Here is a 14119-nt window from a genome sequence, read left to right as displayed (position 1 = left end):
GCAGGCATGTCGAATTCTGCTTTGTTGGAGTCACATGGCAACCATACCGACTTCCCCACCTCCCGCCTCCCCTTCCCCACGCTCCCCCCACAAACCCCTACTCAGGAAAGGATCTGAGGCTCAGCAGGGCTATTCAATATGTACATTTCTAGACAAGTATAGAAAGGAAAAGGCAAATCTCTTAAATTAGTGATGCAGTAAAATGCAATAAATGTGGAACAAAGAAGATGCAAAGTGTGGACTTTGAATTATCCAGGGTATAGGTTAGCAGATGGTTTGACCCTGGAGCAACAGGTCAGCTAGTTCAGGAGGGGTAACACTTGCTTTTAGCTATATTTTATAAAGAGATGCCAATACATTACAACTTTTACTGTACTGACGATACTGAAGTTTACACATTCATTAATAAAAGCTAGTTTACATTACCCGCATAAATGCTTCATGTGTTCTACAGCTAGCCTCTGCGCTCGATACTTTCATGCTTCCTGTGACCACATCGGGCGTTCCATTGGAAGAAAAGTAAAACCTCGAGGGAGCCTCTGACTTTCTGTTCACATCCAAACTCATGTTGTAGTACAAGACTGCAAAAACGCAGAGAACTGCAGTTAGTCTAAATGATTATCCAAAGGCATTTACAATGGTTCTTATTTTTGAAGTGATAATAGTCAAAGTTAGAGAGAATATTGGAAATATATTCATTAAATAGCTTCTAAAAACTAATCTGAAGAGGAAACAACTTAAAAATACAAATTTTAAAAGTTATTTTTATAAAGAAAAAATTTATAAACTTTTCTCTACATGTCTATTTTTAACAATATTAACGTTTTTTGGGTTTTTTGGTAAATCTTCCTATATAAAAATGTTTCAAAACAACAATACCAAAATTGTTACCGCTAATAAAAATCCTGAGTACAGTTTCACATTTCTTTGGAGCTCTTTTTGTCCTCAGGACATGTGACTAAGGAATGACAGGCAGAGTAAGTGCTCAAATGTCGCTCGCAATATTTCTGCCTTGTGTGGTTACATAATTAATTTCGTATGTTGTTAGGTTCATTTATTTCCATTTGTTTCCAGTTTGAGGAGTTGACATTTTTCTTTTGGTTTACTCATTGATTTTTTTTAATGTAAAGTGAACACATGATTCAAAATTCAAACCTCTCTTAACAGTTTACTCAAAGACATCTTTTCCAGCCCTAGGCCCTGATTACTCTCCCCCACGCTGTTATTGGTTTCTACTTTGAACTTTGAGAGCTGATTTGTGCAAAAATAAACACATAGAGGTAGGCATTCTCTAAATAAGTATTTTGGCAGTTTGCTCAGAACTTATTTAAAATCTGGCATAGTAAATAATCAATCTGCTAATGATCTTCAATAAGCAAAAAGATAAGGAAAATTTACAAGCAAACAAAAAAATTCTAAGCCAGATAGTATCAAGAATCTAAAAGGATCTTTGCGAAACAAGCCCAATCTGACTGTCTGCTGATGTCACTCATACAGAACCAATAATTCATTAAGTGGTATTTTGAAGAATGTATATAATTCCTAAAGAATTCATTTACATTTTACGAGTAACTAAGTCTCCTGGAAAGATATTATCTACTTATTTCAAGGAAACCTAAATATAAAACCTATACTACTCCACAAATTTCAAATATATATGTCAACCTTCCTTTTATTTATCATGCTTAATGTGAATTATTTCTCCCGAGGAGTTATTTTACGACAGCTATAAAGCACGTTTTTGTAACAATGCCGTGACTATTTATGAATGTCATATTTTTGTTTTCAACAATTAAAAAATATCTGGTCACAATGAAATTGGCAGCACAACAAATAGTAATTTTACATAAAGGGACATAGTGCTATTGATTTAACATGTATCTTTCAGAGAATCCACCAGCTTTTCTGTGTTCCTGAGCTACTAGGGTCATCCCCTTACACTGCCACTTCTCCGGTCAAGTACCAGATGAAGGTTTTGCCCGAGGTCCTATCACTGCATCTCTAGGCAGGACTTTGCAGAGTGCTGTCATGAATGACCACAAGTACAGATGCGAGGCTCATTCTGTGCCTTTCACCACAGGCTAATTCAGGCCGGGACATCTGTTACATATCTGTGGCTCAGCTCAGTGTTCTCTGCCCTTCATGATGTTTAGATGACAACAGCCTGCAGGGTCATGAGGACAATCAACTCTTGACAACCGTTGTGGGGCTCCTGACCTTTGTGAATTCCTGATGTCCAAATGATAAACCCAGGTGTGCTTCTCCCCTACCGCAGGCTACTAGTACTTATGCTCATGTTAACTTAAATACGACATAATTAGAAATACTACCTTGCTGGTAAATCATGTTATACTTATGAAGTCACATTTTGTGATTTGGGATTAACCACAATTTTGGGTAAGCCATCTCAATGCTACTTTCTGCAGAGAGTAGGTCACTGAGAATTACCTACACATAGGAAAATGGGCATGAGTGCTCAGCTGCTGAGAGTCAGGATAAATCCTTAACAGATGTGTGTTATTTATGAAAATGAGAATCAGGGTCTAGACCCCAGATAACCCTCAATTACTGGAACTGGATAGAATATAAAGAGAAGAATCTTCTCTCTCTCTAGGTTTCCAACTTAACTCAACACCAGGCTTGAAGAAGCCCAGTAAAAGAGAGGAAGAGCTGTGGGGTGTTCTTTCTATTCTAAAGTGCTCTTACAGGTTAAGCTCAGTTCACTTTAAATAATACAGCAAGTGATACTCTTGATTTGCTTCTTTTTAAAAAAGGTTTTATTTATTTTTAGACAGAGAGGAATGGAGAGAGAAAGAGAGGGAGCAAACCATCAATGTACGGTTGCCTCTCGTAGGTCCCCCAACTAGGGTCCTGGCTCACAACCCAGGCATGTGCTGTGACTGAGAATTGAACCAGCGACCCTTTGGTTCGCAGGCTGGCACTCAGTTCACTGAGCCACACCAGCCAGGGCTTGATTTGCTTCTTATCATAACCTCTGAACAACTGGAGCCTCTTTAATGTGCCCGCTCATCAGGCAGAATAACAAGAGGACCTGGAAGATGAGGAAGAGAGGTGTGTTACCAGGTGCCTGCTCTCTCCCCGCTGAAGCAGCCCTGCATGGTGAAGCAGAGTGAGGGCTCCAAAGATGATTTTGAGATTAATGAGTAAAGTGCACACTCTATTAATATTGGAAGGGCACCCTTACCAATATAACCTGGAACCTCTTTGCCCTTGTATGAGAAACAGAGTGTTAGCTCCATGCACACAGAAGGCAATCCATTTTCAAAACAGTCTAAATTTGTTCTATTTACTGACTCAGGATGGTTTAAAGAAGCTTCAACAATCAGTACAGGTCTTGTCCTAAGGAGGAAATGAAATTGGAATTATTAATTACAGAATTATTTTTGCTTAGGAAAGAACTGCATTTGTTTGTCAGTTTCCATTGACAAAGTAATTTCATGGAACTGCTTTATTAAAGAGTATGTGCACATAAACTCAATTAAATTTCTATGCCTGAACCAAGAGGAATTTTCTTTTGAATTTCTAAAAATACTGACTTTGTCTGATGATATTAATTATATCTATGTAAGGTGGGAAAAGTATACTAGAGTTCCAATAATTAAATCTCAGAATACCAAAAAGAAGATTACGAGGTCACCACCACTGATTTTAAAAACTGCCTCCCATCCCTTACAATTAAGCCCACTTGTCACTAAGCAGTGAAACATATCAACCTTACCTTAGCAACACCACAGAATCAGACCGAAAAGCACCAACTGCTACATCTGGTGGACGAAACACAACATGGACTATCAGTGATCATCAGTCAAAGAGAATTACTTTTCAGTCACAAATACTTAACTACATATCACCTTTTGACTATACCAAAACACTGTTTACAGAAAATTAATTAGAAAAAAACATGCTTACATCTTAGGACTCATTCCACATTTGTCTGAATTTACTTAATTAGAGTGACATTCATCCATTTATAACATAATATAAACAAACTTTATGATATAAAATGAAAATCCTACTTTTCAACTAGAAATATTCACACAGAAATCTTTCAAATGCACACAAAAAAAAGAAACTCTTTTCATCACCATATGTTTCATTTAGGTGTACTTTTATGGGTGCTTTTAATTTTTTAAAGAACAAGGAATAAAATAATAAATAACTAACAGTGTAAAACTCAGGAATTACTCGATCATTTCAGACCCATCCTTGAATTCAAAAAAAAGCTTCAAAAATGAAGGAGAAAAATTTATCAGTAAATTAGAATTCTTCCATGCCATCTATGTACTTCTCGATAAAGCAGCATCCACAATATATATATTCCAAATATATAAAATAAGGTAAATTTTATACTCACCTGCATATCCATTATTGTCTGCATCGATCTGCCCAGATATAGACTGTCCAAACATACTTAAGGAACTACTGATTTCAAGCCCTTCAATTCTCTGAAAAATAGACGAGGTGAGTGAGAAGTGTTTTTGAGCCCCTAATGTCTCAGAGAAGCAATGATTTAGTTAAAAATAAGCCTTTTCCTGCCCTGGCACATTTTTGAACCAAACTTTAGTTAAGTCAAATACTTGTAGCGAAGAGAAACAAAAGTTTGCTGCTTTCAGTGTGCAGTTGACATCTATTTCGTGGTAAGAAAAAAATTACGTTCTTTACTTTGTGAGCAAAGGGAAATGATATAGTCCAGATCTCCTATGACAGTCCGGACCCCTTTTCCCCGGCCTTCTTTCAGGCTGTGTATTCATTTCCCTGACCACCATTTATTACCAAACAAGTAATCTGGAAAATAAGACATTTCTGATCACTTAGTGGAGCCTATAACTTAGGCTTATGATGAGAGCCACCCTATTTAGCCAGATTGCTTCATAGCATTTGACAAGGACAATTCAAGTTAAGCGTTTCCTATCCCATGTGTCTAATTTCATGTGTAGATGGTAATTTATAAGTATCAGGCTGCTATCCACACTTAGAAAAATCAGTATTTTTTCAGCAGACAAATGCATACCTTTCATGTTAAATATGGAAAGCCACCTGCCTATTTTTATCCAATCAGATATAACAGTATAGCTAATGTTTCCATAAAAGTATCTTTGGAAAAGCTTTTCTTCTCTGCATGTACATGTAGCTTTTTTCTATGCACTGAAATGGCCTATGTTTCAAAATATGAAAGTGAAGTCAGAGTTAGATTGGAGAACCTTATTAAAGTGCTATTGTCTCACTGCTTTGCAGCGAAAGGAACACCGAGTATCATGTGAGTGTTTGCTCTCCCGGTGTGATCTCCATGAAATATGGGACTTTAGCCACGAGACATGACACAGTTAATCAAATCCAAATGGGCTTATTTGGAATCGTATAGATATTACCTCAGAACATAAATTTAATGAAATGCAGAGAGAAATCTTTAATAGGTTAAAGACAAACTGGAATGGAAATGAACTCGAACTCTTATTTATGGAAAAAAATGGTTTCAAAGACTTAGTATTGCTGTTAAATATAAGACCATGCATTATAATGACCAAAAAATGGTGGAATAAAATATTAAGTATTTGAAAGAGAAAATTAAGAAAAATAAGTCCATATTAACAGTAGAAAAGTTAAAGAAGCTTTTATTACCAATGCTTCTTTTGAGAATAGAATTGTCTCCTCCTACCTGGGAGAAGGTTGGTAATATCCCATCTGCTCGGCCATTGTAAATATAAATAGCGCCTCGCAAGTCATCTTCTTGTGGAGCTCCGATAGCAACATCTATTGAAGAATTTAAATGGTGGACACATAAATTCTTGATACAAAGAATGCAACTTTGTAAACTAACCTTCATGCTCCTTAATTTATGCCACATAATATTAAGAAATCCCTCATGTAAAAAACTAACACTTTTCTCATTAGACAGAAAAAAACCACAAAATACTAACATCACGACAACAGTGTTCAGGGTTGCACAGAACAGTGGGTGCAGGGAAGAAGCAGAGTGAATGGGTCTGAGAAGCAGCCTAACAGCATGGTCAAGGGCTTGGGCTCTGGAGCCAAAGAAGCCCAGCACTGCCGCTGTGCAGTTCCGCTGCACCCAGTTCTCAACCTGTCTCATCTGTTCCTTCGCCTACAACACAGGGTCGAAAGAGGACTTGCTCCCACAGAAGGACATTATCCATCTAAAGCGCTCAGAGCCGCGCTGGCGCATAGCAAAGGTGATGGTCATCACCTACGAAAGCATAACCAAAGGATCCTTGAATTCTAGGCTTCACTTTGTTTGCAAAACAACTTCTAAAGTAACTCTTGTTCCAATAAAAGTAATTAAAGTATTTATTCGGGGTATCCACCCACACACACACCCCTCCCCAAGATTTCTGAAAATGAATTTGTTCTATAAAATAATGACTGCATCACCTTTCTGACTCTGAGATTCACATCAGACTATGACACCAGGAAAAAAAATAAAAGATTTGATCAACTCACATAAAAAGAAGCCAAGAGAAAAATAGAAACTATGAATGACACGGTTGCTTATGTGCCATAAATGTATAGTGGATAGAGGAAAAATTCTACAGTTCCAAGAGCATTTCATTATTTACTGAGTATTGTTTGGGCACATTCATATTATTTGTTTATATGCAATGTTTTATTGTTACTTTAATAGAAACCTAAAATACAGAAAGTTTGCTTTTATGATATTCATTTCTTATCACCGTTCATCAGATCTAAAACCTTTTTAACAACTACAGTGGTCACCTTTGGCTGTTATTTCAATGCAAATAAAGTCACCTTTAATATACAACTTTAGGCCAATTACTGTGCAATTTTATTTGTATTTTTAAAAAGATTCCTATTCATTGTTAGAGATAGGGGAAGGGAGGAAGAAAGAGAGGGAGGCAAACATCAATGTGAGAGAAACATCAGTCGTTTGCCTCATACACACCCTGACTGGAAGCCGAACCTGGAACCCAGGCACGTGCCCTGACAGGGAATCAAACGGGCGACCTTCACTTTGTGGGACAACACCCAACCAGTTGACCCACACAGGTCATGGCCAAATACTGTGCAATTTTAAAACTGCAAATTTTTTTCTACTTTTATCTAAAAATAACCGGTTGACATACCTTACACTTATTTTGTTTAGACCTACTAAGCCTACCCTCCTTGACTTGTACAAATTACTTTAAATTTTCATACATAAATACACCCATTCATTTGTTCAGTCAGTGGACAACTACTGAGCACCTACTGTATTCCAAGCATTTGCTAAAAGCTGTCAAGACCAGGCAGTTACAAAAAAGGAACTGATAGTCTAGTGGGGAAGAAGAGCAAGTAAAAACAGCATCATAAAGTAGCATGCAAGAAGGTGATGGAAATTAGGGAAGACTTCTCACAGATGATGTCCAAGCTCAGACTAAAGCAACGATAAGACACAGTGAGGTGGCCAAAAGGGAAACGTTGTTCAGACAGAGCAAACAGCCTGCACTACAGCAGAGGAGCACAAGGCCGCGTGGCACATGCGGAGACTGGAAACTAGTCTGGGATACCAGGACTGTGTGCGCGCACCAAATGCGTACAGGGGCACAACAGGACAGCACAAGAAGAAGAAAAAGAAGGGAGGAGGAGGTGGTCAAGAAAAGTAGTGGTTGGAGAACTATCCTGTAGCCGCTAAAGATAAGACTAATTAGCAATTTCCTGAATCAGGGCTAGGTACACACTTCAACCATTCTGGCTGCTCCTCAGTAACTAGAATTCTAAACCTTGATACTTGGTGATAATATGTAAAAGATAACAAGTCTGGGTTATGAAGGTGTTGATACACTGAAATTCTTTTTTAAGTATATTTTATTGATTATGCTTTTACAGTTGTCCCCTTTTTTTCTCCCCTTTTATCTCCCTCCTCCCTGCATCCCCTCTCCACCCAACATCCCCCCACCTCAGTTCATGCCCATGGATTGTACACGTAAGTTCTTTGGTTTCCCCATTTCCTATACTATTCTTAACCTCCCCCTGTCTATTTTATGCCTACCAATTATGTTTCTTATTCCCTGTACCTTTCCCCCCACTCTCTCCCTCCCCATCCTCACTGATAATTCCATGTGACCTCTGTGTCTGTGATTCTGTTCCTGTTCTAGTTGTTTGCTTAGTTTATGTTGTTGTTTTTTAGGTTCAGTTGTTGATAGCTGTGAGTTTGCTGTCCTTTTACTGTTCATAGTATTTGATCTTCTTTTTCTTAGATAAGTCCCTTTAACATTTCATATAATAAGGGCTTGGTGATGATGAACTCCTTTAACTTGACCTTATCTGGGAAGCACTTTATCTGCCCTTCCATTCTAAATGATAGCTTTGCTGGATAGAGTAATCTTGGATGTAGGTCCTTGCCTTTCATGACTTCAAATACTTCTTTCCAGCCTCCTCTTGCCTGAAAGGTTTCTTTTGAGAAATCAGCTGATAGCCTTATGGGTACCTCTTTGTAGGTAATTCTCTCCTTTCTCTTGTTGCTTTTAAGATTCTCTCCTTATCTTTAATCTTGGGTAACTTAATGATGATGTGCCTTGGTGTGTTCCTCCTTGGGTCCAACTTCTTTGGGACTCTCTGGGCTTCCTGTACTTCTGGAAAGTCTATTTCCTTTGCCAAATTGGGGAAGTTTTCCTTCATTATTTGTTCAAATAAGTTTTCAATTTCTTGCTCTTCCTCTTCTCCCTCTGGCACCCTTATGATTCGATGTTGGAACCTTTAAAGTTGTCCCAGGGGTTCCTATGCCTCTCCTCATTTTTTTAAGTTCTTGTTTCTTCATTCTGTTCCAGTTGGATCTTTATTTCTTCCTTTTGTTCCATATCATTGATTTGAGTCCCGGTTTCCTTCCCTTTGTGGTTGGTTCCCTGTATATTTTCCTTTACTTCTCTTTGTATAGCCTTCATTTCTTTCTTCATTTTGAGACTGAGCTCAATCAATTCTGTGAGCATCCTGCATACCAGCATTTTGAACTCTGCATCAGTAGGTTGTCTATCTTCATCACTCAGCTCTTTTTCTGCAGTTTTGATCTCTTCTTTCATTTGGGCCATATTTCTTTGTCTTGGCACACCTGTTTTTTTGTAAGAGGCAGAGCCTTAGGTATTCACCAGGGCTGGGCAACCTATCCCGTGTTGTGGCGCTGTCTATGGGTGAGGGGTCAGAAAGAGAACAATGCCACTTGCTCCGCTCTTGTCCCTTGCTTTCTATAAGAGGGTTGTGCCCTTTCAGGTGGTGATTCACAGGTGGGTGGGCTTATGTACATTCTAAAACCCCGTGGGCCTCTCCAACAGACTCTCCTGTGAGACTGGGAGTTTCTTTTGCTGCCACAACCCCCACAAAATTTTATAGCTAGAGGTTTTGAGTATTTAGTTTCCTGCACTGGGAGTTTCAGCAGTCTGTCTCTCTCCCCCATAGTTCTTCCCCACTTTTCCACATGAATGTGGAACTGCCCTCACCCCCTGGCCTGCCTCCTTGCTGTGTGTCCTTTCTGCCCCAGTCTCCATCCCTCCTACCAGTCTGGATGAATGTTTAACTCCTTGATTGTTGTACTTCCATGCAATTTGATTTTCTGGCAGTTCTGGTTGTGTTTTACTTTTAAATTGGTTGTTATCCTTCTTTTGATAGTGCGAGGAAGTGAAGCATTTCTGCCTACGCCTCCATCTTGGGTGGAACTCCCTGATACACTGAAATTCTTGCAGTATTAGTTATTAGCACTAGTGATCTATTTTGAGACAAATATCTTAAAACAATACAGATGAACCTTTTCAGCTAAAATATAAGAAAAGACCCAGATCAATTAAATTCCAAGCAGAAGACATCTGGGTATATTCAGTCTTGGTTATTTTACATAGAGATCCAAACTCTTGCTACACCCCCCCCCCAACACACACAGATACATATACAATGTTCATGCAACTCAATTTGGGACGCTACATACAGAACAAACACAGATATTTGACAATGGTTTTAATTTTCATTTGAATATTTCATTTATTTTGTTGTTATTCTAAATAATTATCATTACTATAACCATAATAACTTTAATGTCAACTAACACATATAGTGTTTACATATTAACGTATCAAATAAATACTTTAAGAACTCCACTTTTAACTGATGAGGAAAGCAAGGCACAGGGTGTAACTTGTTCAAGGTCACAGAGCCAGGTGCAGAGGAGCTGGGACTTAACCCCTGCACTGTGGCTCCAAAACCTGCTCTGCATCACTACGCTGGATACAGTCATTAACAGTAGAGGTGATAGGAGGAGGGGCAGTCCAGGACGGTGGCGCAGGAAGATCCGGAACTCACTTCCTCCCACAGACACACTAAATGTACACATTATGTATGGTTACATAGGAAGTAATTCCCTCTGAAACAGACCTGACACTAGCTGAACAGCTCCTCCACAAGAAAGGATAAAATTGCCATATTGAGACAGGTAAGAGAGGCAGAGAACCATCTTGCCAAAAACCCTACCCCTGGCACAGTGATCCACCATTGAGAGGAATCTCAGAAAGCAGGAGCTTCTGCCCCAGAAGTGATGAGTTTCTTTCCCAATGCAAGAACCCCAACACTTGGAACCTGCACTGAGAGACAAGCCCCCAAAATGTCCAGTTCTGTGAAACAATGAGGCTTATGGCCAGCAGACTGAAGGGGCTGTAGGGAACTGAGATACAACTCTTCAAGCGCTTGTACAAACTCCCTCTCCAAGGGGTCCAGTGCCAAAGCAGCACTTTGAGAAGTGCCTCATCTCTTTTGAAGGGAATCCATTCACTAATCTTAAAGAGTCTATCAGAGGGCAGGGGCCTGTTGAGACTTCCTGGGAAGGAGGTGCTGCTCAGCACCATTTGTGCCCTGTTGCTCTACCTTGCTAGGCAGGCAGGGGACCCTGCACTCTCCCACTGCCCTGCTAGAGCCAGTGGGCACCCCACCCCTGAACTCTCCACCTGCCCTGCTAACGTTGGCAGGTATACACGCTTCCTGCATTCTCCTGCTGCTCTGGTGCAGTCCGGCAGGAGCAAATGGTCACTGCACCCTGCTAAAGCCGGCAAGTGTGTTCAGTTTCTGTGTTTTTCACGCCCTGCTAAAGCCTTGGTCACCTGGCTCTTGTGGGTTGGGTTCTTGCATTCTTAACTCTCATAGGACTATAACAATCAGAGAGATGGTTCTTGAAAACAGACAGACTGAAACACAATCCCAGTCTTCCTATGAAAAAAGCCTATTTCCTCATCCTGGAGCTTCATCCTGAGGAGCAGTCCTCAGTTTTCCCACACACCTAGAGGCTACGGAGGGGCTCTCAGGAACATAGGCCAAGCAGCACCATCTCTATGCTCGCCCTAGGACTTCATACAGCTTGCTGGTACCTCTCAGAAAAGAGCTTTGGATATTTGTCCAGACCCCTGATTTTTGCAACTGCCACCCAGGGAACACATCCAGATTGCCTGCTTTGGGGCCAGCAGGGTTTGCTACTGTGGCCCCACAGGACTGAATACATGGGCATACTTCCAAAGCCCATGACCTGAGGGTCTGACTTCTGTTCAGCCCAAAACAAAGTGTTGACTGAGATCCCTTCCTTCAGAACACTGACAGCTCTTGACACACCCTCAACAACTATCAAGAATAAGTCAGACAATCACAAAGATTCAGGACAAAAAGAGCTAGGGCAAGGCTGAATGACAAGTTTTTTTTTTATCTATATGAGACCACTCCTTCAAGACAGGCAGAGGTAGCTATTTTGTCAAATACATAAAAACAAACACACACACACAAAAAAAATCAAAATTGGGAAACATAAATATGTTCCGAACCAAATAAGCTAAAAACCTCTGAAGAAAATCTTAATGAGATGGATATAAGTAATTTACCTGATAAAAGGCAAAGCAAAGATCAGAAAGATGCTCATTCAACTTGGAAGAAGAACGTATGAACTCAGTGAAGACTTCAACAAACGGACAGACAGTGTAAGAAGGTACCAAACATAAGCTACAACAAGTGCAATGAAACACACACTCGAGAGGTTTAACAGTACACTGGATGAGGCAGAAGAAAGGATCAGTGAGCTAAAGTACAGGGCGGTAGAACTCACCCAAATGAAGCAGCAAAAAGAAAAAAAGAATTTTAAAAAGTGAAGATAGCCTAAGGGACCTATAGGATAATATTAAGCGAAATAACATTTGCATTGTAAGTGCCCCTGAATGAGAAGAGAGAGAAAAGGGCAGAAAATCTATTTGAAGAAATTATGACTGAAAACTTTCCTAACCTGGGGAAGGAAAAAGACGTCCAGATCCAGGAAGCTCACAGACTTTCAAAAAGATGAACCCAAAGAGACCCACATGAAGACATACTATACAGCAAGTCCTCACTTAATGGTGTCGATAGATTCTGGGAAACTGTGACTTTAAGTAAAACTTAGTATAACAAAGCCAATTTCCCCATAGGCTAATTGATATAAGCAAGAGTTAAGTACCTACTGCATATTTCTAGTCACAAAAACATCCCCAAACTTCTAAATAAAGACCCCTAAATAATTCTAATATTAAACGCTGAAATAAATGTGAGCTATACATGCATGCAATAAAGATTAATGAAAAAAAATAAAATAATTATTTTCCAACTCACTTATTCCAGTTCCAGATCACAATTCACAAGAATTCACAACCTTTGTGAGTTCACAAACATACCCACACCCACTCAGTATGGGAAAATGTAGGCATGCCAATTAACCCAAGGTGAACATCTTTGGGATGTGGGAGGAAACTAGAGTGGCCAGGGTAAATGTGCAAACTCCACACAAACAGTGGTCCCAACAGGAAATCAGTTTTTTTCCTCCACAATGTTATAACAAAATGACACTAAATAAAATGACATTATTAAGAAACTACTGTCATTAAAATGTCAAAAACTAAAGAAAATTAAGGGACACTTAAAACAGCAAGAGAAAAGAAAAAAACTTACGTACAAGAAAAAACCCGTAAGGCCATCAGATTTTTCAGCCAAAATTTTGCAAGCCAGAAGGGAGTGGCATGACAAAGTGCTAAAAGGAAAAAAAAATCTTCCAAGAATACTCTACCCAGCAAAGTTATTGTTCCAAATTGAAATAGAGAAAAAGAGTTTTCCAGACAAGCAAAAGCTAAAAGAGTTTGTCACCAACTAAATTCTCCTTACAAAAATATATCAAAGGGACTTAAACCAAAAAGAAAGGGACTAATTAGTAACAAGAAAACATATATAATTAGTAACAAGAAAACAGGTACAAGTAAATATATAGTAAAGGTAGTGGATTAATAATATAAAGGTAGTGTAAAAGTTAAAAAACATAAGTAATAAAAATAACAAAAATAATTAGTTAAGAAATAAACAAAATAAATAACGTAACCTGTTATATGTAAAACATGGGAGGAAGGGTAAAATGTGGTTTTAAAATGCATTCAAATTTAAGTTGCTGTCCACTTAAAATAAACTATATACGCGCATGTACAAACACACACATATTATATATGAGACTCATCATAATGGCAAAGCAAAACCCGATGATAGATGCACAAAAAGATAATGAGAAAGGAATATAAACATAACACTAAAGAAAGTCATCAAGCCACAGGAGAAGAAAGCAAGAAAAGAGGAAAGGAACAGAAAGAAACTACAAAATAACAAAAAGGCAATAAGTACGTACTTATCAGTAACTGCTTAAAATATAAATGGACTAACTTCTCCAATCCAAAGAGTGGTTCAGTGTATTTAAAAATATAAAGATCCATCTATATGCTGCCTACAAAGTGACTCCCTTCAGATGAAAGAATACTCACACACTGAAAGTAATTACATAATGATAAAAGAGTAAATCCAACAAGAAGAGATAATATCTGTAAATATCTATGCAGCAAACTTAAGAGCACCTAAATATATACAGCAAATATTAACAGACCTAAAGGGAGAAATTGACAGCATACAACAGTAGGAAACTGTAATACCCCACTTACACCAAGGATTACTAGACAGAAAATCAATAAGAAACATGGGTTTTAAATAACACATTAGACCAGACAAACTTACTAGATATATATAGAACATTCCATCCAAGAACAGCGGAATACAGATTCTTGTCAAG

At 38.7% G+C, this 14119-nt stretch overlaps 1 protein-coding gene across 1 annotated transcript in view; it reads right to left on the bottom strand.

Moving 5' to 3' along the window:
• Positions 1 to 14119, bottom strand: part of ITGA4 (integrin subunit alpha 4) — a 78433-nt gene that overhangs the window by 34564 nt on the left and 29750 nt on the right. Inside the window, exons 11-15 of the mRNA XM_024561577.4 lie at positions 5678 to 5772; positions 4376 to 4466; positions 3740 to 3785; positions 3206 to 3360; positions 427 to 581 (exon numbers count right to left, since the gene is read on the bottom strand). Coding sequence (XP_024417345.2) covers positions 427 to 581; positions 3206 to 3360; positions 3740 to 3785; positions 4376 to 4466; positions 5678 to 5772 — 542 coding nt within the window. The remainder of the gene's footprint in view (positions 1 to 426; positions 582 to 3205; positions 3361 to 3739; positions 3786 to 4375; positions 4467 to 5677; positions 5773 to 14119) is intronic.

Source organism: Desmodus rotundus, chromosome 2 (genome assembly GCF_022682495.2).
Source record: "Desmodus rotundus isolate HL8 chromosome 2, HLdesRot8A.1, whole genome shotgun sequence".
Lineage (NCBI taxonomy): Eukaryota > Metazoa > Chordata > Mammalia > Chiroptera > Phyllostomidae > Desmodus > Desmodus rotundus.
Note: the sequence above shows the minus strand (reverse complement) of the source record. Positions and strands in the feature narration are given on the sequence as shown.